This window comes from Cnephaeus nilssonii, assembly GCF_951640355.1.
Source record: "Cnephaeus nilssonii genome assembly, chromosome: 7".
Lineage (NCBI taxonomy): Eukaryota > Metazoa > Chordata > Mammalia > Chiroptera > Vespertilionidae > Cnephaeus > Cnephaeus nilssonii.
Window position 1 is genome coordinate 71,897,224 of NC_137078.1, and position 19,436 is coordinate 71,916,659.

At 51.6% G+C, this 19,436-nt stretch overlaps 1 protein-coding gene across 1 annotated transcript; it reads left to right on the forward strand.

The window, feature by feature from the left end:
• Nucleotides 1–71: 71 nt before the first annotated feature.
• On the forward strand, nucleotides 72–14,467 carry MRPL37 (mitochondrial ribosomal protein L37). The gene is made up of 7 exons (XM_079776658.1): nucleotides 72–479; nucleotides 1,330–1,513; nucleotides 1,608–1,723; nucleotides 6,335–6,520; nucleotides 8,689–8,846; nucleotides 12,322–12,525; nucleotides 14,283–14,467. The coding sequence occupies exons 1-7, from the start codon at nucleotides 134–136 to the stop codon at nucleotides 14,358–14,360; spliced, it is 1,272 nt and encodes a 423-aa protein (XP_079632784.1). The 5' UTR covers nucleotides 72–133; the 3' UTR covers nucleotides 14,361–14,467.
• Nucleotides 14,468–19,436: the final 4,969 nt, after the last annotated feature.

The following is a 19,436-nucleotide window of genomic DNA, read 5'->3' on the forward strand; positions in this document are numbered from 1 at the left end:
CCTTGATTGGTTCGAGTGGCTGCCACTCACAGGACGAGGCTTGGCGCCCAGCCCCTTTCGTTCCCAGCAGGCCTTGCGCACGGGAAGATGGCGGCGCCCAGGTGGAGGTCTTGAGGAGACGAAGTCGGCAGGCATGGCGTTGGCGTCGGGGCCCGCAAGGCTGGCGCTGGCTCGCCACGGAGGGCTCGGCCTTGGGGGCTGTGGGGCCCCGAGACGCGAGGCGTACGAGTGGGGCGTCCGCTCCACGCGGAAGCCCGAGCCTCCTCCCCTGGACAGGGTGTACGAAATCCCTGGACTGGAGCCCATCACCTACGCGGGGAAGATGCACTTCATGCCCGGCCTGGCGCGGCCGGTCTTCCCGCCCTGGGATCCTGGCTGGACGCATCCAAGGCACCGCCGGCCGCTCCCAGATCACGAGCATCCGCTGTACAAGGACCGGACCTGCCACGTCTTCCACAAGCGCTGCCGCCTCCTGGAGGGTGAGGCCCCAGGCCGGGCGGGAGGGGACCTCGCTCTTCTTCCCAGCGCGGACCCCTGCCCTCTGTAGCGTCGGGCAAGACACTGAAATTCTGAGGGTCTCGGTTTCTTCGTGTGCGAAATGGGGCCAGTAGTAATTCCTGTTTTCTGAGAGGCGTTTGGATTAAGTTTGTTGTCAAGTTCCTGATCTCTTCATTACCCCCATCTGTCTCTCTAGCTCTGTGTCTTACAGAGTTTTGTTACAGACTTTCCAGAACATTTTCAAGTTTAAGGAACAATGGCAGTGTCGGGACTAAAACTCCACTCCCACTCCAGGGTTTTTTATGCTCCACTGCAAAATCCAGAAATTCCATTTCTAAATGTTTGCATGGGTTTAATCCTAATACATGAGGTACATTTGGTAGATAGGGGCTTTTCCTGTCAGGAACTGGGGGGTGAGTTAATAGAAGAGATCTGGGTTTTGAAAGGTTGGCATCCATTGATCTAATTGCCCCGAGGGTCGATCTGAATGCAACAGACAGACCCTTATGCTCTCAGCCATCTCAGCCCCTTTTTAATTGCTCTGGTGCCGGCTCACACTGTCTCAGTCATTAACCACTCATCAGTAGACAGTCATTCCTGCAGTTGAGTTGAAATCTGGCTGTTCTAGTTTCTGCTCCTTATTGTTAGTTCTGACCCCTCAGATGGCTGGCTTGGCCTCTCTCTCTCTCTCTCTCTCTCTCTCTCTCTCTCTCTCTCTCTCTCTCTCTCTCTCCAGCCTTTTCCCCAAGATGCTACCAGGTGGGCTTAAGTATCTCATTCTAAACTGTCTTTTTTGTTTGTTTGTTTTTTTGGTGACTGACTATCCCAAAGGTGTAAAGCAGGCCCTCTGGCTTACCAAGACCAAGTTAATTGAAGGTCTTCCCGACAAAGTGCTTAGCCTTGTTGACGACCCACGGAACCACATAGAGAACCAAGATGAACGTGTACTGAACGTGATCTCTCATGCCCGTCTCTGGCACTCCACTGAAGATGTCCCCAAGAGACAGACCTATTGGTAAGTTTCCCCCAAGTCAGTAAGATTTCCAGTTGATGGATTTGGGGGTCAACATGTTGTTTTATGTCTCCAAATGTTTCTTCTTTTTCCCAAGCCCAGTCATTGTGGACAGTCTGATACAGCTGTGTAAGTCCCAGATTTTAAAGCATCCTGCTCTGGCCAGGCGGATCTGCGCCAAAAACTCCAGGATATCCACCACCTGGAACCGAGGTTGGTCATCTTGTATGCCAGAAAGCTTTAGTCTGTTTTGTATCTTTCTACTCTTAGCCTTACCACCAGCTCACATGATCAGGTCCCCCCCGCCCCCCAATATATATCCTCACTTCCATCCTTCATGGTCCAATTTTGTAGGCTTAGGCACATCCTCAGTTTCATTAGCCATAGTTCAGCTTTTTTGTTTGTTTTTTTAAAATATATTTTTTATTGATCGGCTGCCTCCTGCAGTCCCCCCTACCCCCCCCCCACCACCACCACACCCCCCCCCCCCCCCGCACTGACGATCAAGCCTGAAACCTGGGCATGTGCCCTTGACCAGAATCGAACCCGGGACCGTTCAGTCCACAGGCTGACGGTGTATCCACTGAGCCAAACCAGCTAGGGCTGTTCGTTTTGTTTTTAATCACTTTTTTCCAAGACTATTAATTCAGCCATATCTATTGAGTGCCTGCAAGTGCCTAAATGTTGACAACGTAAGGAGGTAATAAAGCACACAGAGTCTCTGCCCTCACAAAGCTCAGATTCTATTGCAAAAGCCTTTGTATCTCATGCATGCTTTTCTCCTTTTCCAACCCATTTTCCACGTAGCTGCTAGAGTGATCTTTCTAAAGTGCATGTCTTATGTCCCTCTTATACCAAATCCTTCACTGTCTCCCAGTAGCTTAAACCATTTATCATGGTACCCAAGGCCCTCTGTGGTTTGGCCACCAGCTAGTCTTTCTAGCCTTGTCTCTTGTTCTACAGCCTATCACTCCTCATGCCCAAATTTACACTTTAGCCACTTGCAGCTTTTTGGCATCAAGGTTTTACACCTTTGCACATGCTGTGCATTCTATCTGGAATGCTCTTTCCTACTTTCTTTATTTAAATTAGAGGCCCAGTGCATGATATTTGTGAATGGGGGGTGGGGGTCCCCTCAGCCCAGCCTGCGCCCTCTCCAATCCGGGACCCCTCAGGGGATGTCCGACTGCCGGTTTAGGCCCAATCCCAGGAATTGGGCCTAAACCGGCAGTTGGACATCCCTCTCACAGTCTGGGACCACTGGCTCCTAACTGCTCATCTGCCTACCTGCCTGCCTGATCACCCCTAACTGCCCCTCCTGCCAGCCTGATCACCCTAACCGCCTCTGCTTGCTGGCTTGATTGCCCCTAACTGCCCCCCCTGCTGGCCTGGTCACCCCCAACTGCCCCCCTCTGCCGGCCTGGTCACCTCTAACTGCCACCTCCCCCACTGGCCTGGTCACCCCCAACTGCCCCCCCTGCCAGCCTGGTCACCCCACACAGCCTGCTGTTCAGTCGTTTGGTTGTCCCTCACTAACCCCCCTGCTGGCCTGGTCACCCCATGCAGCCTGCTGTTCAGTTGTTTGGTCATCCCTCACTAAACCCCCTGCCAGCCTTGTCGCCCCATGCAGCCTGTTCTGTTGTCTGTCCCGTTGTTTTGGTTGTGACGGCCCCTTTCTTTTTATATATTAGGATTCTTACCTGTAAGATTCAAATCATGCCCCCTTCCTGTGAGTAGCCACAAGTTAACTATTCCTCCTCTGATCCTTATGCCCATTATGCATACTTTTTTCATAGTACATAGTATACTGTATTGTAATCTAATACTAGAGGCCCGATGCACGAAATTCATGCAAGAGTAGTCCTTCCTTCCCCCAGCTGCCGACACTGGCTTCCCTCTGGCACCCGGGACCTGGGCTTCCCTCTGGCCCCCAGCAGGCACCTGAGACCCGGGCTTCCCTTGCAGCTCCGGCTTCATCCAGAAGGACATCCGGTCTAATTAGCATATTACGCTTTTATTATTATGGATCTTTTCTGTCTGCTCTACTGCACTGTGAACTTCTGTCCATAGCGTCTTAAAAGTTCATGGTACATGATAGGTGCTGACTGAAGGGATGGGTGAATGAATACCAAATTTCAAGTGTCTCAGGCATGGATGTTCAGAGTACACAGGTGTTCTGATGAATGGAAACCTGAAGCAGGGAGACCGGCTAGGGAATAATTTGGGATTTTCAGGACATCTGCTTGGTCACATTTCTCCAGCTTGCCCCTTTGAGTCTGGACTTCCTGGCAAGGAGTCAGCTTTGCAGAGGTAATGGCACCACTAAGGAAATTAGTGAACCTCATTAATAGAGGAGCACTTGTTGGCCCATCATCAAGTATTACCTCTAATTAAACTGCCCCATTTGGAGCTGTCACTGGAGGAGGGATATGGAGGGAAGTGAATTGGAAACCACACTAGAGTGGTCTGTGGGGAGAAGCTAAAACCCAAGGTTAGGAGAGGTCCAGGCACATTTATCTTCCTTGCAGATTAAATGTGAGGAAACAGGAAATACTTTAGAAAACTGTTCTTGAGGTATAGGTATGATTTATTTTAACAAGTAGATCAGAATTTATTCACAGATGTAGTATCCCCTTTTTACATACCCAATAAAGGAGGCTGCATGCTAATTAAATGGCAGTTTTTAATGGCCACACAACACATAAGCTTGTTCTTTTTTTTTCCTTAATATATTTTTATTGATTTCAGAGAGGAAGAGAGAGATAGAAGCATAAATGGTTAGAGTCAGTGATCGGCTGCCTCCTGCATGTCCCTCACTGGGGATCGAGCCCACAACCCGGGCATGTACCCTGACTGGGAATCGAACTGTGACCTGGTTCATAGGTCGACATTCAACCATGGAGCCACGCCAATTGGGCAAGCTCCTCATTCTTGATCTGTTACTATTGCACAGCTATTTGACTATTTCTAAAAAACCACACATCTTTTTTTTTTTTTTAAATATATTTTATTGATTTTTCACAGAGAGGAAGAGAGAGGGATAGAGAGCTAGAAACATTGATGATAGAGAAATATCGATCAGCTGCCTCCTGCACAACCCCTACTGGGGATGTGCCCGCAACCAAGGTACATGCCCTTGACCGGAATCGAACCCGGGACCTTTCAGTCCGCAGGCCGACGCTCTATCCACTGAGCCAAACCGGTTTCGGCAAAACCACACATCTTTAGAGGAACATTTGCATCCATGGAGAATTCTCATGAAACCATTCTCAAGTTCTTCCATTTTGCCTGGTGGTGGCATGTGGCCACCTGTGGGGACCTCTGTAAAGGTCATTCACATTCAGAGTGGCAGTAATTAGTCAGATGTGAGTTTTCTCCTGTACACCCATGTCTCTTTGTAGCAAATATGCTGGTCCAACTTAAGAGTCTTTCTGGCCTGGTTTCTTTCACTCTCGGTTACTGAGGACATCCTGGGTTTAATAGCCTTTTCCTGAGCTTCTAATCTCAGTACTTCTTTCTCTCTGCTCTCCCTCCCACCATACCATACTCTGGTCATCTGGATTCATTTCCCTAAACTCTGCCATGGAGTAGCACACTTCTGTGCCTTTGCACATGTCACTCCTTAACTAGAATGCTTTTCGCCCCTTCCTTTGCCTGGCAAACTCATACCCAGCGGTTTTCAATCAAGGGCAGTGTGGCCCTCGAGGGGAGATTTGCCAATGTCTGGATACAGTTTTTATTGTGACATGACTTTGGGCTGTGGGTGTGGGGAGGGAGTTCTGGCATCCAGGGGGTAGAGGTCAGGGATGCTGTCAGACATCTACAGGACAGCCTCCCTCACCAAAGAATTATCTGGTCCAAAATGTGAATAGTACTAAAGTCGAGAAACTCTGCCCTTGGCGATCCTTCAAAAGCTGGTTTGAAGGCAATGCCTCTTTCAGGAAGCTTCCCGTTTTCCCACCTCTACGATCTCTGAGTGTGGTTCATGCTTTTGTTGTAGCACTTACTACCTTGAGCTTCTTGAGAGCAGAGAGTAACTCTCACTTATTTCTGGGTCTCCAGCTTCGAGCAGGGATGATCTGTGTGGAGCAGACTCGAACCTACAGAAACCACCAGGTCTTAGGGGGTCACTGGAAAGGGAACACAGGAAGAAGAATGTGCCCTGACTGGTGTGGCACAATTGGTTGGTGTCCTCCAGTGCACCAAAAGGGTGCTGGTTGGTTCCCAGTCAGGGCACATGCCCAAGTTGCAGGCTCAATCCCTGGTGGGGGTGTGCGGAGGTAGGCAATCGATATTTCTCTCTTTTTCTCTTTCTCTTTTTCTCTTTCTCTTTCTCTTTCTTTCTCTTTCTCTCTTCCTCCTTCCCTCCCTCCCTCCCTACCTCTCTCTCTAAAAATCAATAACAATATATTTTTAATTTTTTGTTAATCCTCACCTGAGGATATTTTCCCCATTGCTTTTTCAGAGAGAGAGGGAGGGAGGGAGAGAGGAAAAAAGAGAGAGAGAGAAGCATTGATTGGTTGCCTCTCCCACGCGCCCCAACCAGAGGCAGGTATGTACCCTTGTCCAGGAATGGAACCCATGACTTTTTGATGCGCAGGCTGACAGTCTAACCACTAATCCATGCCGGCTAGGGCAATAATATATATTTTTTTTAATAAAAAGAAAAATCCATTAGTTGGTCCCAGGATTAATATCTTAACCAAAGTTTTGTTTTCTGTGATTAGGGTGATCACTCAGAAAGCTATAAAAGATGAGCATGGCAGGACGAAGCTGATATAAGGCTTTAGACCAGATTAGACTAATCGTCTTTCTTCCCTTTAGAGTCTATTCTCCTTCAGGTCGATGGTACTAGCGGAGCCCGGCTGAATGCCAAGGATCCTCTGCCCCCCATCGCCTCCAGAGAGGAAGTTGAAGCTACTAAGGATCATGTTCTCGAGACGTTCTATCCCATATCTCCCACTATTGGTCTTCAGGAATCCAATGTTTATGATGAGAAAGACGACACGGGTAAGCATCAGAGCCTTTGACTTCCAGGCAGTGTGCAGATGAGAGACATGCCTTTTCCAAAGGGGAAAGATCTGCTGAGTACTTACTCTGTCCGAGGCACCTCACATGCATGTTCTTCTAAGATCCATGGAGCAGCCCTGTGAGACAGGTACTGTCATCTCCCTTTAGAGGCCAAGCAGCTGAGGTTCAGGGAGGATAAATAATTTGCTCAAAGGCTGAGTTTGCTTTTGACACTTGAAGAGCAACACTGTGACATTAGAGTTTTAATGGGCAGCTTGAGGGGCTTTGATCAGGGGCCAAATGTTTCCTGTAGTCATGGGTCCTTTGAAAGACCCTCTTTCTCTGTAGACTCTGGCCAGCCTCCTGGTAGGACTGAGGAAGCCCCACAGGCCTGGAGCAGTGCTGTTCATCCAAGGCACCACCGTCTACCCAGTCAGCCCAGACAGAGACGGGGGGGGGGGGGGGGGGGGGTGTCAGGCCAGGCAGGCCCACAACTCCTGCTGTCCGCTCAGTCTTTATGAGCCGTACTGTCTCCTGAACCTCTCTTCATTTCCACAACTGCGGCCTCGGCCAGTCCCTGCTGTCTCACCCAGCCTCATGACAGACATAGTCTCCCAGCTGGTCAGTGTGACCCGGCTGTTTTCCTTCCCGTCCGTCTAGTTCACAGTTTGGCCTTTCCAAAACAAAAGTAATCCCATCTCTCTCCAGGCCCACTTCCCACTGTCTGTTGGACAAAGTTTGAATTCCTTAGCTTATCACGTGAAGGCCTTCAGGTCTGGCCTCTGCCTCTCTCACCAGCCTCATCTTTGCTGCCCTGTAAGCTCCTGTTATTCCTGCTATCCTTAACACATCGTGCCCTTTCTCACTTTCATGCTTTGACACTCTCTTCCCTCTACCTGGAGCTTTTGACGATTTGCCTCATTTTGTCTTCAGCTTGATAATTCCTCACCTTTCATAATTCATCTCAGGAATCACTTCTTCCCAGAAATGCTCCGGTCTCTTCAAGGACCTGTTATCTTTCCTCCCATAGCCCCTGACTCACCTTGCATCTTGACATGTCCCTCTAGGATCAGTTTTCCTGTCCGTCTGCCCCTCTGAACTGTGAGTTCCTCAAAGGCAGTGGCAGGCTCCGCGTGGCCTGTTCCTGGTGCCTGTCTTAGAGCTTGGCACAGAGGGAGTGCTGAGTGCTGGGTGTTTACATGTGCTGAGGGACCGAAGCAAGAATTGAAGTGGATGGGAAAGCCAAGTCTCTCTTAAGTAGCGCTCTTTGGGATTTTCAGAGCCTACATATTCCCAGCCTCTTTCTTCCCCCTTTTCACCTACTTTCACTAATGCAGGTTACTCATTCTAGAAGCCCCCAGCCTACTAAGGGTTTGCCAGAGCCTGCAGGAGAGGAGAATGATGACTGACAGGGTCATGGCTGAGATGAGCACACACTAAACTTGGATTCTCAGCACCAGTGTTGTATAGATAGTTGTGAGGTATGAGGCAAGTCATGTATTACTAATAATAAAGTATTGAATTTTGCAAATGATTTGCTTTTTAAAAAAATTGATTTTAGAGAGAGAGGAAAGGAGATGGGGGGAGAGGCAGACAGATAGACACTTGATGTGAGAGAGAAACATGGATCAGTTGCCTCCCACACGTGCCCCAACTGGGGCCAGAGCTCAAACCCACAACCTGGGCATGTGCCTTGACCAGGAGTCAAACCCACAACCCTTGGTGAACATCCCAATCAACTGAGCCACAACGGCCAGGGCCAAATGATGTGCTTAAAAAAAAAAATTACCATAGGTTTCAGGTTTCCCTTCTGCTGATAGCACCATCAACCGTGTGCTCGAATGAAAAAGGGGTAGAGTTAGATTCACGCAAGAACCACCTGTAACAGTTGGCACACATTTTCTGTAAAGAGCCAAATAGTAAATAGTCAAGGTTTTGCAGGCCACATATGGTCTCTGTCACAGCTACTCAGTAGACCTTATGTAAATGAGTGAGTGGACAGGGTGGTGCTATAGTAAAAAACCTTCATTTTAAAAAACAGGTAGGGGGCCAGATTTGGCTGGCATGCAGAAGCTTGCCAGCCCCTGAGCGAGGGTGGTAGTATCTGCCTTTCCTGAGGTGTGGGAAGGCCGATTAATCTGCCCTCTCCACGGTTGTGTGTCTTGCAGGTTTCCAGGAGGGTTATCCTTACCCCTATCCCCACACCCTGTATTTGCTGGAGTCAGCCAATATCCGACCGTACCGCCTTCAACCAGATCAGCTGAGGGCCAAGATGATCCTGTTTGCCTTTGGCAATGCCCTGGCCCAGGCCCGGCTTCTCTATGGGGTACGTATCGGGGGAAGACTGCTCAGAAAAAAGGGGTGCAGGGAAGGAATCCTTGCTCGACAGAGGAACTTCAGGCACTTCCACTCACCCTGCAGAGATGAACTGACATCTGCTGGGGCCTGCTTTGTGCCTGCCTTTTACATAAGCTGCCTTGTTTGTTGATGACAGTCCACATGGTCTCACTGGGACCCCAGTGTTAAAATTATGCCACTGAATCGCAGGGAGGCTCAGGGGCTTCTCCAGGGTTACACAGCAGTAAGTGGTGGAGAAAGGATGGGAACCTGGTGTCCCCAGTTCCTACAGCTTCTGTTGTGTGTCTGCAGTGTACCGCCTCTGTGCACAGTATCAGAACCGGAGCTCCAGGCTCCATTGGGCAGGCAGGAGAGTGGCCTGGACCTGCCTGCCAAGTCTGGACAGGTGCTGGGGACCCGAGATACCCTTGGTAGTATCCCCTTGATTCTAGGAAGAGGGCTCAGGTGGGCTGCGCCAGCACAGCCAAGGGTTCGGGAGCCTGAGGGAGGGTGGTGAAGGATGAAGAAAAAGACAGACAAAGAGATTAAGCTGGGTCTAGGTGGATCTTCTGTGCCTGGCTGAGGCCACAGAAAGATCCAGACTGCAAAGCTGATGCTTTATTTATAGTCAGGGGCAAACAAGGTAATTTACAATGTTCTTGTAAGTTTCACTTGTTTTGGCAGTACTTGCTGCCCCTCCCACAGCCCATTAGCTACCCAGGAAAGATCTAGGGAGCAGTCACAAGATCAAGCTTAATTATGCTAAGAGGGCACAGTTCTCTGGGACTTGTTTGCGACTTTGCCAGCAGGTCAGTCAGAGGCTTAACCCTATAACTGCTTCCTACACTCAGGGACCTATATGGTGTAGAATGCAGGCTGAGTGGCTGCCACATGGAGCTATCTCAAGGTTGGGGTAAAGCATTTCTGGGAGCTGCTGCTGACTTCTGGATCTTGGTTAGAGCCTGAGGCCCTCCTGGAGGAGTGAGGAAATTCAGAATGTTCTATTGTCCATCACACTCCATCTGGGAACTAGGTGGGGTTGGGGAAGTGATTAGCCACATGAGATGGAGAGTGGCATAGACTTTGCCTGGTTTGAGCATCTGCTACATGCAGTCATTTAATTAGGGTTCTTTATGTCAGTGGTTCTCAAAATGTGCTGGATTAGCAACAGTAGCATCATTTGAGAACTTGTTGCAAGTGCAGATTTTCAGACCCTCCTCACACCTACTGTATAGAAACTGGGGGGGTGGGCCTGGCAGTCTGTGCTGGACAAGCCCTCTGGGTGATGCTGGTACAAGCTCAAGTTTGCAACCACTGCACTGTTTAGTCCGTGTAGCAACCCCCTGTGGCAGAGACTATTAGCTTCATTTTACAGATGATGAAACTGAGGCTCAGGGAGGCTAAGTAACTGCCCACGGTGACACAGCCGTGAGTTTAGCAGCTGTCACGTCTTTATGTGACCTTCTTGTGTCTTTCCAGTCCTTGTAAGGTTATCTTCATTTCTATTCTCTATGTATTTCCCAAAGACTCTGGAAGGTTAGGTAACGTGCCCAAGAGCCCACAGCTAATGAGTAGGTCGGCAAGCACTGGAGCCCTGATCCTTCCAAGGACGTGCTGCCTCCCATCTCTAGGGCAGGGGAAGGAGTCAGAGATCATCCCGGGCTGGGTTCCAGGCCTGCAGGCTCATTGTAGCTTCTGTGCCAGCTATTGCCAGCAAAGCGCGGGTAGCAACGCTGTCACTAATTGCCACCCAGTTGGGTAGAAAGGAGGCCCCCCCCAGCCCCTCCAGGTACAAATTATTCCTGGGGATGTGAAGGTGAGCAATTATAGGAAGAGCCTCTGTGTAAAAGGTAAAATTGCTGAGAAATTTATGTACTACCTGCAGCTTTATTGATCTGTAGAGGGAGATAAGAGTCAATACAGAATTCTCAGCTAACACTTAGAGGCACTTTTCTTTTTATTTATTTCTCATGCAGTTGAGAACAGGTATTTCTAAGGCCAGCAGTCCCAGTGTGGCCCATACTGAGTTCTGACATTAGCTATTCCTAACGTTAGAGTCCCCGAAGGGGTGAATGTAGGTAGCATTTTCGAATCAAGGATGCTGTGCTTCAAGGGGCTGCCAGCGGATCTCTGTCTGGTGGGTAGCAGTCATGAAACTGATTGCTGCCGAGTCTCCGTGGGTAAACATGATTGTCATCCAAGCTGGGACCCTGCTGAGAGAGAGAAGGGATGCTGCTAGTGGACACAGGGGACACTGGGTATAGACCAGAACAGTAGGGACTGTTTTGTTTTGTTTTTGTTAATCCTCACCCGAGGATATTTTTCCATTGATTTTTTTTATTTTTAGAGTGGAAGAGAGAGGGAAAGACAAAGAGAAACATCGATGTGAGAGAAACACATCAGTTGGTTGTCTCCTGCACACGCCCTGACCAGGGCCTGCGCTGGGGAGAAGCCTGCAACCGAGGTATGTTCCCTTAACCGGAATCAAGCCCGGTCTACAGGCCAATGCTCTAGCTACTGAGCCAAACTGGCTAGGGCCAGAACAGTAGGGTTTTAAGTGATTTAATAGCATGGGGTTTGGCTCACACCTCAGTGGTAACCTCGAGCAAATTATACCACCTCTTTGAACCTCGGTTTCCTCATCTGTTAAGGAATATCTCTTGAATATATTGCAAGATTTATGAGATTAGAAGTGACTTTATGTAAAACCTGGCACAATGTGTGGCACAATGCCTGGCACATGAGAGGTCTTCAGCAAATGTTGCTAGTGTTGTTGTTATTAGCAAGTGGCACTAATTGAAAGAGAATTAGCAAATAGGTTGACTGGTGAAACCCCGAAGCTGACATGGCTGAGTGGTCACCCAGGAATCTGGCATATTCAGAGCTGCATGAAGCCCAGGCAGGACGACTGCCTGCGTTCCAGGATGCCAGGCTTGGGGAGCCGGCGGGTGTGGAGATGAGCATGGCCAGGCCTAGCCAGTCTGGGTTCAGAGGGGTCTGCTGTCACACACCTTTATGCCTTTAGACAAGCCACTTGCCTCGCTGAATCTCAGTTTCCTCATCTGTCATGGAATGAGAATGGAGTGAGACTGCATTAATCCAATGACCCTCCAGGCCCACATTTGATAGAGCTGATGTCACCAGGAGTTGGAGGATTTCCTGTCCTGTGCCGCTTGCCAGTTATCCCCTCTCAGTGGTAGGAATTATTACTTCAGTGTGCTCAACTTGACGACCAGGCACCCTGGGGCCACAAGGATCAGGCCAGGCAAAGCCAGGCTGGGCGAGGGGGGGCGGCCTGGCCCTGGTCAGTGCCCTGAACTCCTTATTCCGTTTTCATTGTCTTGTGGTGAAACCAGTGAGGGGAGTGGACATTGTCTTAAAGGCCAGGAGAGAAGCTGCCTTGTTTGTGCTCTTACTTGCACTCCACAATTCCCATTGGATTACTTGTCCCCTTTTCCTCTCAGAGCGACACGAAGGTTTTGGAGCAGCCAGTAGTCGTGCAGAGTGTGGGCACCGATGGCCGTGTCTTCCACTTCCTGGTCTTACAGCTGAACACCACAGATCTGGCCTCTGGCGAGGGCATCAAGAATCTGGTCTGGGTGGACTCAGACCAGCTCCTCTATCAGCATTTTTGGTGCCTCCCGGTGATCAAAAAGAAGGTGGTGGTGGTAAGTCCAGCCTCTCAGCCTGTGATGGAGCAGGGCCGTGACTCTCCCTCCCCAGGGTGAGCAGGAATGGGGTTGAGGGGGTACTCATGTGTGGGGCCCTGGCTTTAGGAGCTTGGTGCTCAGGACCTCTGACTGGAGGGCTCCTTCAGCCATGCCCATCCCCTAAAACAACATCTTCCACCCTGAGCCCTGCCCAGCTCCTCCCCTCCCTCCCGCTTCCTTCTGCACCACCACGCCCAGCACCTCAGCTCCCCAGGGTGCCCTGCCCTTAAGCAGCTCAGGATCCTGGTGGATGCTGCAAAGGAGGCCTCTCCCCACCCCCCAACCCCACCCCATCCCCATTTTCCTCCCATTGGCCACCCTCCACTTGTCCTTCCAGGTTTAGCGTAAGGACCCACCAGCCCACTCCCACAGCTCCTGTATTCCATCATACACGATCACATTCTGCATCACCTGTTTACATGTTTTTCTCCCTCACACCCAGCTCCAAGCTCCTTGAAGGCAGGGCCCGTGAGCGATGCATTCATTCATTTCATTCCACAGGGAGGGAGTTCCCCCCATGACCACTGCCCTCCCAGTGTCAGCTGAGGCAGGCCTGCTTCCTGTGGGGTGGGCGGCACAGCATCTAAATTCATAATGTAAATTCAGGCAGTGAAAAGCACTGAAGAGCCATAAAGTGGGATCGGGGTGAGAGAACAGAGCAGGGCGCTGCTGGATCTGACTGGCTGTGTCCCATGTCCCACACAGGGCCTTGTTCAGCCTCTGAACATTGTCAGCATGTCGTTGTATAGTTAGATCTCCAGCACAGTGTTGTTTCTACCCTTGAAATTCCTCCCGGGCCTGGGCCCTTCTCTTTGCCCCAGACATAGCGTGTCTCACCTGCACAGCCTCACCCACCTCCTCCGTGCCTCTCCGCCCTCAGTTCTGCTCCCCCTCCTCCTGCATGCCTCTCCTCTTCCTTCCAGAACACTGAGTGCCAGGCCGTCCTGGTGTGGTCAGTGGCTCCTCTTTCCCTCTCCAGTTCAGCTCCTGCTCCCACCTGCCTCTTCCCCCACCCCCTCCAGCCCCACAGCATCAGCCTCCTCGCCCTTGCTCTTCCTGCCGTTGTGTGGCCCTCTGTACAGCACATGTACTGGTCTCTCTGAAGTCTCCCTCCTTTTCTTTTTCTTTCTGCCCCATTCCACTTGCCCTTTAAGATTCACCCCCCGTCCCCCCAAAAAAAGACTAATTAATACATGATCTCTTCTGTGTATGGAAGTCAATGAGTTAGTCATTTTCTCCTGTGTTCCCCCCCCCCCCCCCCATCTTTTTCCTGCTTCTGCTATGAGGCGTATCATCTTTTATTGTCCCATTTGACCACCTGGCTGTAAGCTCTGTGAGGGCAGGGGCCCATTCACGTCACTGCGGGTTTCCAGCACATCCCCGTACAGAGAGAAGGTGCCTGATAAATGTGTGGAGCGTGCGAGGGCTTGTTTATTGTTCCTGGGATGAAAAGGAGCAACAGACCATTGGTTTGTAGTGGGTGAAGTCAGAGGGATTAGGTCAGGTCGGGTTAAGATTTGGAGAAGCAGCTGGGAGTGCTTCATGTCCTCTTGACTCTTGGGTACCCCTCTGGTGCCAATGCCCCAGGCCCTTCCTTGGTCCATGAGAGAGAGAAACAATTACTGTCCAGGCACTTAGGATTTACGTGAAATCAACCTTTGGTTTAATTGCTGCCATCAAACTTAGAGGATCCTAATGGGCTGTGTTCTTTTCAGGAACCTGTTGGGCCAGTTGACTTCCAGCCAGAGACGTTCAAGAAGTTTTTAGCTCTGTATCTGCACGGCGCTGTGTGAGCCAAGGCCCTTTCTGAGGCCCGAAGTCCTCTCTCCCTCCCCCACTGAAGATCGTGCATCCCGGGCCGAGCCTGGGGTCCCGCTGACAATAAAGAGTGCTTCCCGTGCGCTGGAGCCTGTGCTGGTGTGAGGGTGCTGTCCGCAGGGGCGCCGTAGTTGCATGTGGGCCATGCAGTGCACCTGCCTCCACACGAGTGCAGGCCCCGCAGTGTGACCTGCCCCAGCTCTGCCCACGCAGTCTTCCTCTCTGAGTTTGTTTCTTCATCTGAAACTTGGGCTAATAGGATCTACCTTGTTTTGAGGACTAGCTTCAAAACCACATCATGGGTGTCTGACGGGATTATTTAAATTGTGGACACTTCCCACAGTGGCTGCAGAACAGCTGAGTATTTTTGTAGATTCCCACCCTGTCCTGGTTAATGGATCAGCACATCCCTGCGCAGCTCATCTCTTTGTTCAGAGCATCAAGGCCTGCTCTGGCCAGGCCCGTGCACAGCCTCTGTAATCCTCGCACAGCCCTTGCGAGGTCAGTGTCGTTTCCATATTCAAGAAAAATGTTGAGTGCCTATTATGTGTTAGGCACTGTGCTGGGCCCTGAAGATGAGGAGACACAGTGTAAGGAGTAAGTCCAAGGTTACACAGCTGATGTTTCAGGTCAGCTTCCCCAGGAAACAGATGGAGATGGGCAGGTGAAAGTGTGGGGAGAGCCTTCATCAGCCCCTGCGGGGAGAGAGGGTGGCAGCATGGGGTGGAGGAGAGACTGAGCTGGTGGGTGTGCACCTGAGGCCTTGGCCATTTCTGATTCTTTGGGTCCCACCAGAGGTGAGGTGCCGAGCCTTTCAACAAACCTTTGTGCACCGCTCCCCAGAACTGGGGGGACCTTGGGTTGGGTGGCTTGTTGGGTTGAGTGCAATTCTCAGAGGGACTGCTGAGAGCAGCGGGGCGTGGATACTTCCTGCTCTGAAGAGGGAGCGACCTGGGCTGGCGTTCCTGCCACTAGAACACCTTTTGGCTCGGCAGGGGCGGGTGGGGTGGCAGAAGGGATTATCGGGAAAAGGACAGATGACACTGGTGGTGTGAAGGGGTCACTGGGGACACAACATGGTATGAAAAAGCGGGGAGTCAGGATTCTGCCGAGTCCGGGAGGTTGGGGTGAGGTTGGCGTGGCCGACCCACAAGGGGCCTTGAATGCCTAGCACCCCAGTCTTCCCATGGCAAGTGATCTGGTGGGGCCAGCGGAATCACTGAGCCTGGCGCCCATTGTATTTTAAAGATAACTAGGTGCTCACTTCGGCAGCACATATACTGAAAGTGGGACAATACAGAGATTAGCACGGCCCCGTGCAGGGGTGACGCCCAAATTCATGGAGCGTTCCATATTTTAAAAGTAAATACAATTATTACGTATAAATGGTGAAAATTGAAAGAACTTAGAAGTGTACTATAAAAGTGGAAGTCACCCCACCGAGGCAATCCTTAGTCCTTTTCCCTAGGAGTAACCACAGCTTCAAGGTTTCATACATGGTACCGTTAGTATGTAGTGGAATAACATGTATGTTACTAGTGTCGTCCTATTTATAGACTTATGCACCTTCCTTTCTCACCCAGTGCCTTGGAGTGCAGGATCTTGCCACATCAGCACATGTGAGCTACCTTGTTCTTTTGAGCGGCTGCATGAATATCTATCGATGGACAGGTTATTTTCAGTTGTTAGTTATTGCAAATAATGCTGCACTGAGCATCCTTGCTCATGTATCTTGGAGTACTTTTGCCAGCAGAGCCCTCGGATAAATTCCTAGTGGAATTGCTGAGTCAAAGGGATTTTAAACTCTGGCGATTGTGGAGGACGAGTTGGCAGGGTGACTGCACGGAGCCCAGCTGGAAGCCATTGCGGTAATTCTTGGGTGAGTGATGGTGGTGGCCTGAAGCCAGGCTGCAGGCCCTGGGAGCTGGGGGAGGAGTGGGCAGTGAGCGAAGTAAGCCTGAGTGTTGAGGCTGTGGGGAAGCAGATGGGACCGCCCTCCTTCAGCCCCCCTGAGTGAGGACAGCCCTGTGGCTGGACTTGGTGTGTCCTCCTTGGACCTTGGAGCTCAGCCTTGGAGCCTGGTACCCGCTGCCCTCTGACTTCAAGCCCCGTGCAGCGCACCTGCAAGGTGAGGCCAGCGGGATGGTGGCTTTTGTCCTCCCCACAGATGAGGAAACTGAGGCTCATTACATGGTGTAGTGATGACAGCTACCCCTCCACAGAGCTGTGTCCACCTACCTCATCCTCACCACCTCCTCCATTCCTTTCCCCCTTAAACACAGGGAGGGAAGAAATACAGGATGGTTTTTTAAGGCCCGTTTGGCATCAGGCCTGAGAACAGACGACTTACCTAGTCAGTGAGTCTGGGGAGGCAGTAGAAGTACTGTGGGGGGAATGGGAGGTCACACTATAGGCATACAAACCCACTTACAGCCCAGCCAGTGTGGCTCAGTGGTTGAACATTGACCTGTGAACCAGGAGGTCATGATTCAATTCCTGGTCAGGCCACATAGCCAGGTTGCAGGCTTGATCCCCAGTAGGGGGCATGCAAGAGGCAGCCAATCAATGGTTCTCATCATTGATGTTTCTATCTCTCCCTCTCGCTCTAAAATCAATAAAAATATTTTAAAAATAAAATAATAAAAACCCACTTACAGGGACTTGAGCTTCTAAGCAACAGACTTTTGGAACAAAAATTTTGACACTGCCTTTGTGAATATATTCTCATCAGGTCAGATTTGTGTCTTGTTGATTGTTAAAAGTTTCCTCGATTCATTTTCAGCAGTGCAAGGGGCTGGGGGAAGCCATTTCTAAGAGCCTCCTATATTCCAGCTTCCCTCTCAGAGCCTCCGTTTCCTCATCTGCAAAGTGGGATGAAGCACCTGTTTCAGGTTTCCCCCTTAGATTAATAAGCTGCAGTTCAGGAGGTTTCAGGAACTGGATCTGGAGGTTTTCAGAACCCGTGCAAAGATGGCTTTTCACCTGTGGGCTGCGCTCTGCCCGAGGCAGGCTGGACCTAGGGAGGCTTGCCAGAGGCTGTCACTTGCTGGGCTCTGTCCCTCAGCTGCAAGTGCAGTGCTGGCAAAGGAGCAGGCCGGGGCCCCTCCGGCTTTGCACAGGATCTCCCTGCTTCCTGCTCTGGCAGGACAAAGTCCCCTACAGCTAGCCTGTGACCTGAGGGCAGATGATCTTCCCTTTGGCATGAATACACAAACCACAAGGGCACGTGGGCCCCCCTGCTTGGCTGCTGGAAGACCAGCCTCTTATAGGGACTCTCTCCCCAGGTGTCTGGGAGCCTCCAGAGATGGGTGCTTGCTACAGAGCGGTCCTGGGGCCCACCCTCACCTCAGGTAAGCTCTCAGGCACTTGGTTCATTCATCCCATGAGGGTCCGTGAGCATCTCGTATGTGGCAAGCCTGCCACAGGCCTGCGTATAGAGCAGTGAACAATATAAGGGCCTTGCCCTCACCACATTTACCTTCTCACCTTCGGGAAGACGGCGGGGGGGGGGGGGGGGGGTAGCAGGCTGTCTTTTCAGGGCTCCCTGGAACAGACTGAGAGGGAGGGTGTGGCAGGGGTATTGGGGAGCACTCGCCAGCAGCCTGTAAGCAAGCGAGGAGGTTAATAAGCTGCACTTGACCAGGGGGTTTCAAGGAGCTGGGTCTGGAGCTTTACAGAAGCCCCGGAAAAGGTGGCTTTTCACCTGGAGGCTGCCACTGTGCAGAGGAGGAGCTGAGGCTTGGCTGATCCTACAGGGAACTTGGAGCGGAATGGTCCTCCAGGGTTTCCTAAATTGAGGCAAAGTGGTGGGACCCTGAGGTCCCACATCAGCCACAGATCACTGGCCACCACCTGGGAGAAGGCGAAACGGATGAGGCATTTCCATGGGCCCAGGGCGATGCCCAGGGAGGGACACAGTGCCGAGCCATCTGCATCTGGTGAGGCGGAGGGAACAGGCCAGGGAGGCCTCAGAGCAGACCCTGAATGAAGTGGGAGCAGGCTGAGGTGATGGCTGGAATGGGGAGGGGATTGGCGTGTTTGCAGGACAGTGTGAGGCTCCCTCACCAGAGCCCACCCCGCATGCCCTGGGCTACAACCACCAGCCTTCCCTTCGCTGCAAAGGAAGGAATTCAGTCATAGTTCCTAGGAGGCTGTGGGGCCCTCTCTCAGAGGTCGTACAAACGGCCAGAGAGCGGGGGAGACTTAGAGGTCAGAGCGAGTTGGCTCTCACCCCAGCTCTGGCCCTGAGAAGGGGCTCACCTTCCCCTCTGCCCCTGGGATCCCAAGGACCAACACCCCACCCACCCCTCCGCCAGCAACTTGCTCTCGGTTCAGCCTCTTTCACTCTTTGTCGTCCTGCAGCTTAAACTCAGGCTCCCTGCTGTGCCTTCTGGGGCCCTGTACCCCGTGTCCTCTCAGCCAGGACACTCACCTGCAGGGACCTGAGGCTAGAAGTTAAATGCTTCAAAGCCAAAAGCCCGGTGTGTGCCTCCCACTCAACTTCTATCCCACTTCTCAACCCACTACCTGCGTCAGGCCGTGTCACAGAGCAGGGCGCAGGGACCCAAATCCTCGGCAGGGCCGAGGACGGCAGGGTGGAGCGAGGCCAGCCCCTCCTGTATGGACACTGCTTTGGTCATCACCTGCAATCCTGACACCCTGGCCACATCTCCCACACCCAAAGCTGGCATCCAGGGCGTGGGCTTGCTGCCCAGGGCAAGAGTCAGCCTGTCAAGAGCATCAGTGGCCTCTCCCTGCTTCCTGTCACCTCCCGACACACACACACACACACACACACACACACACACACACACACACCATGGGTCTCCTCATACCCAGCTGGGCCCACCCTGATAGAACTCAAGGTCAGGACCAGGGGTTTCCCACTACAGACCTCTTCTAGGGGCAGTCCAACAATTTCAGCCCATTTTATAAGCACCTACTGTGTGCAAACCTGGTGGGAGTCATAGATTCAGGACGAGAGACATGGTCCCAGCCCTCAGGGAGCACCCAGTTGGCTGACGGACACTCATAGAGCAGCCTTCGGCCAC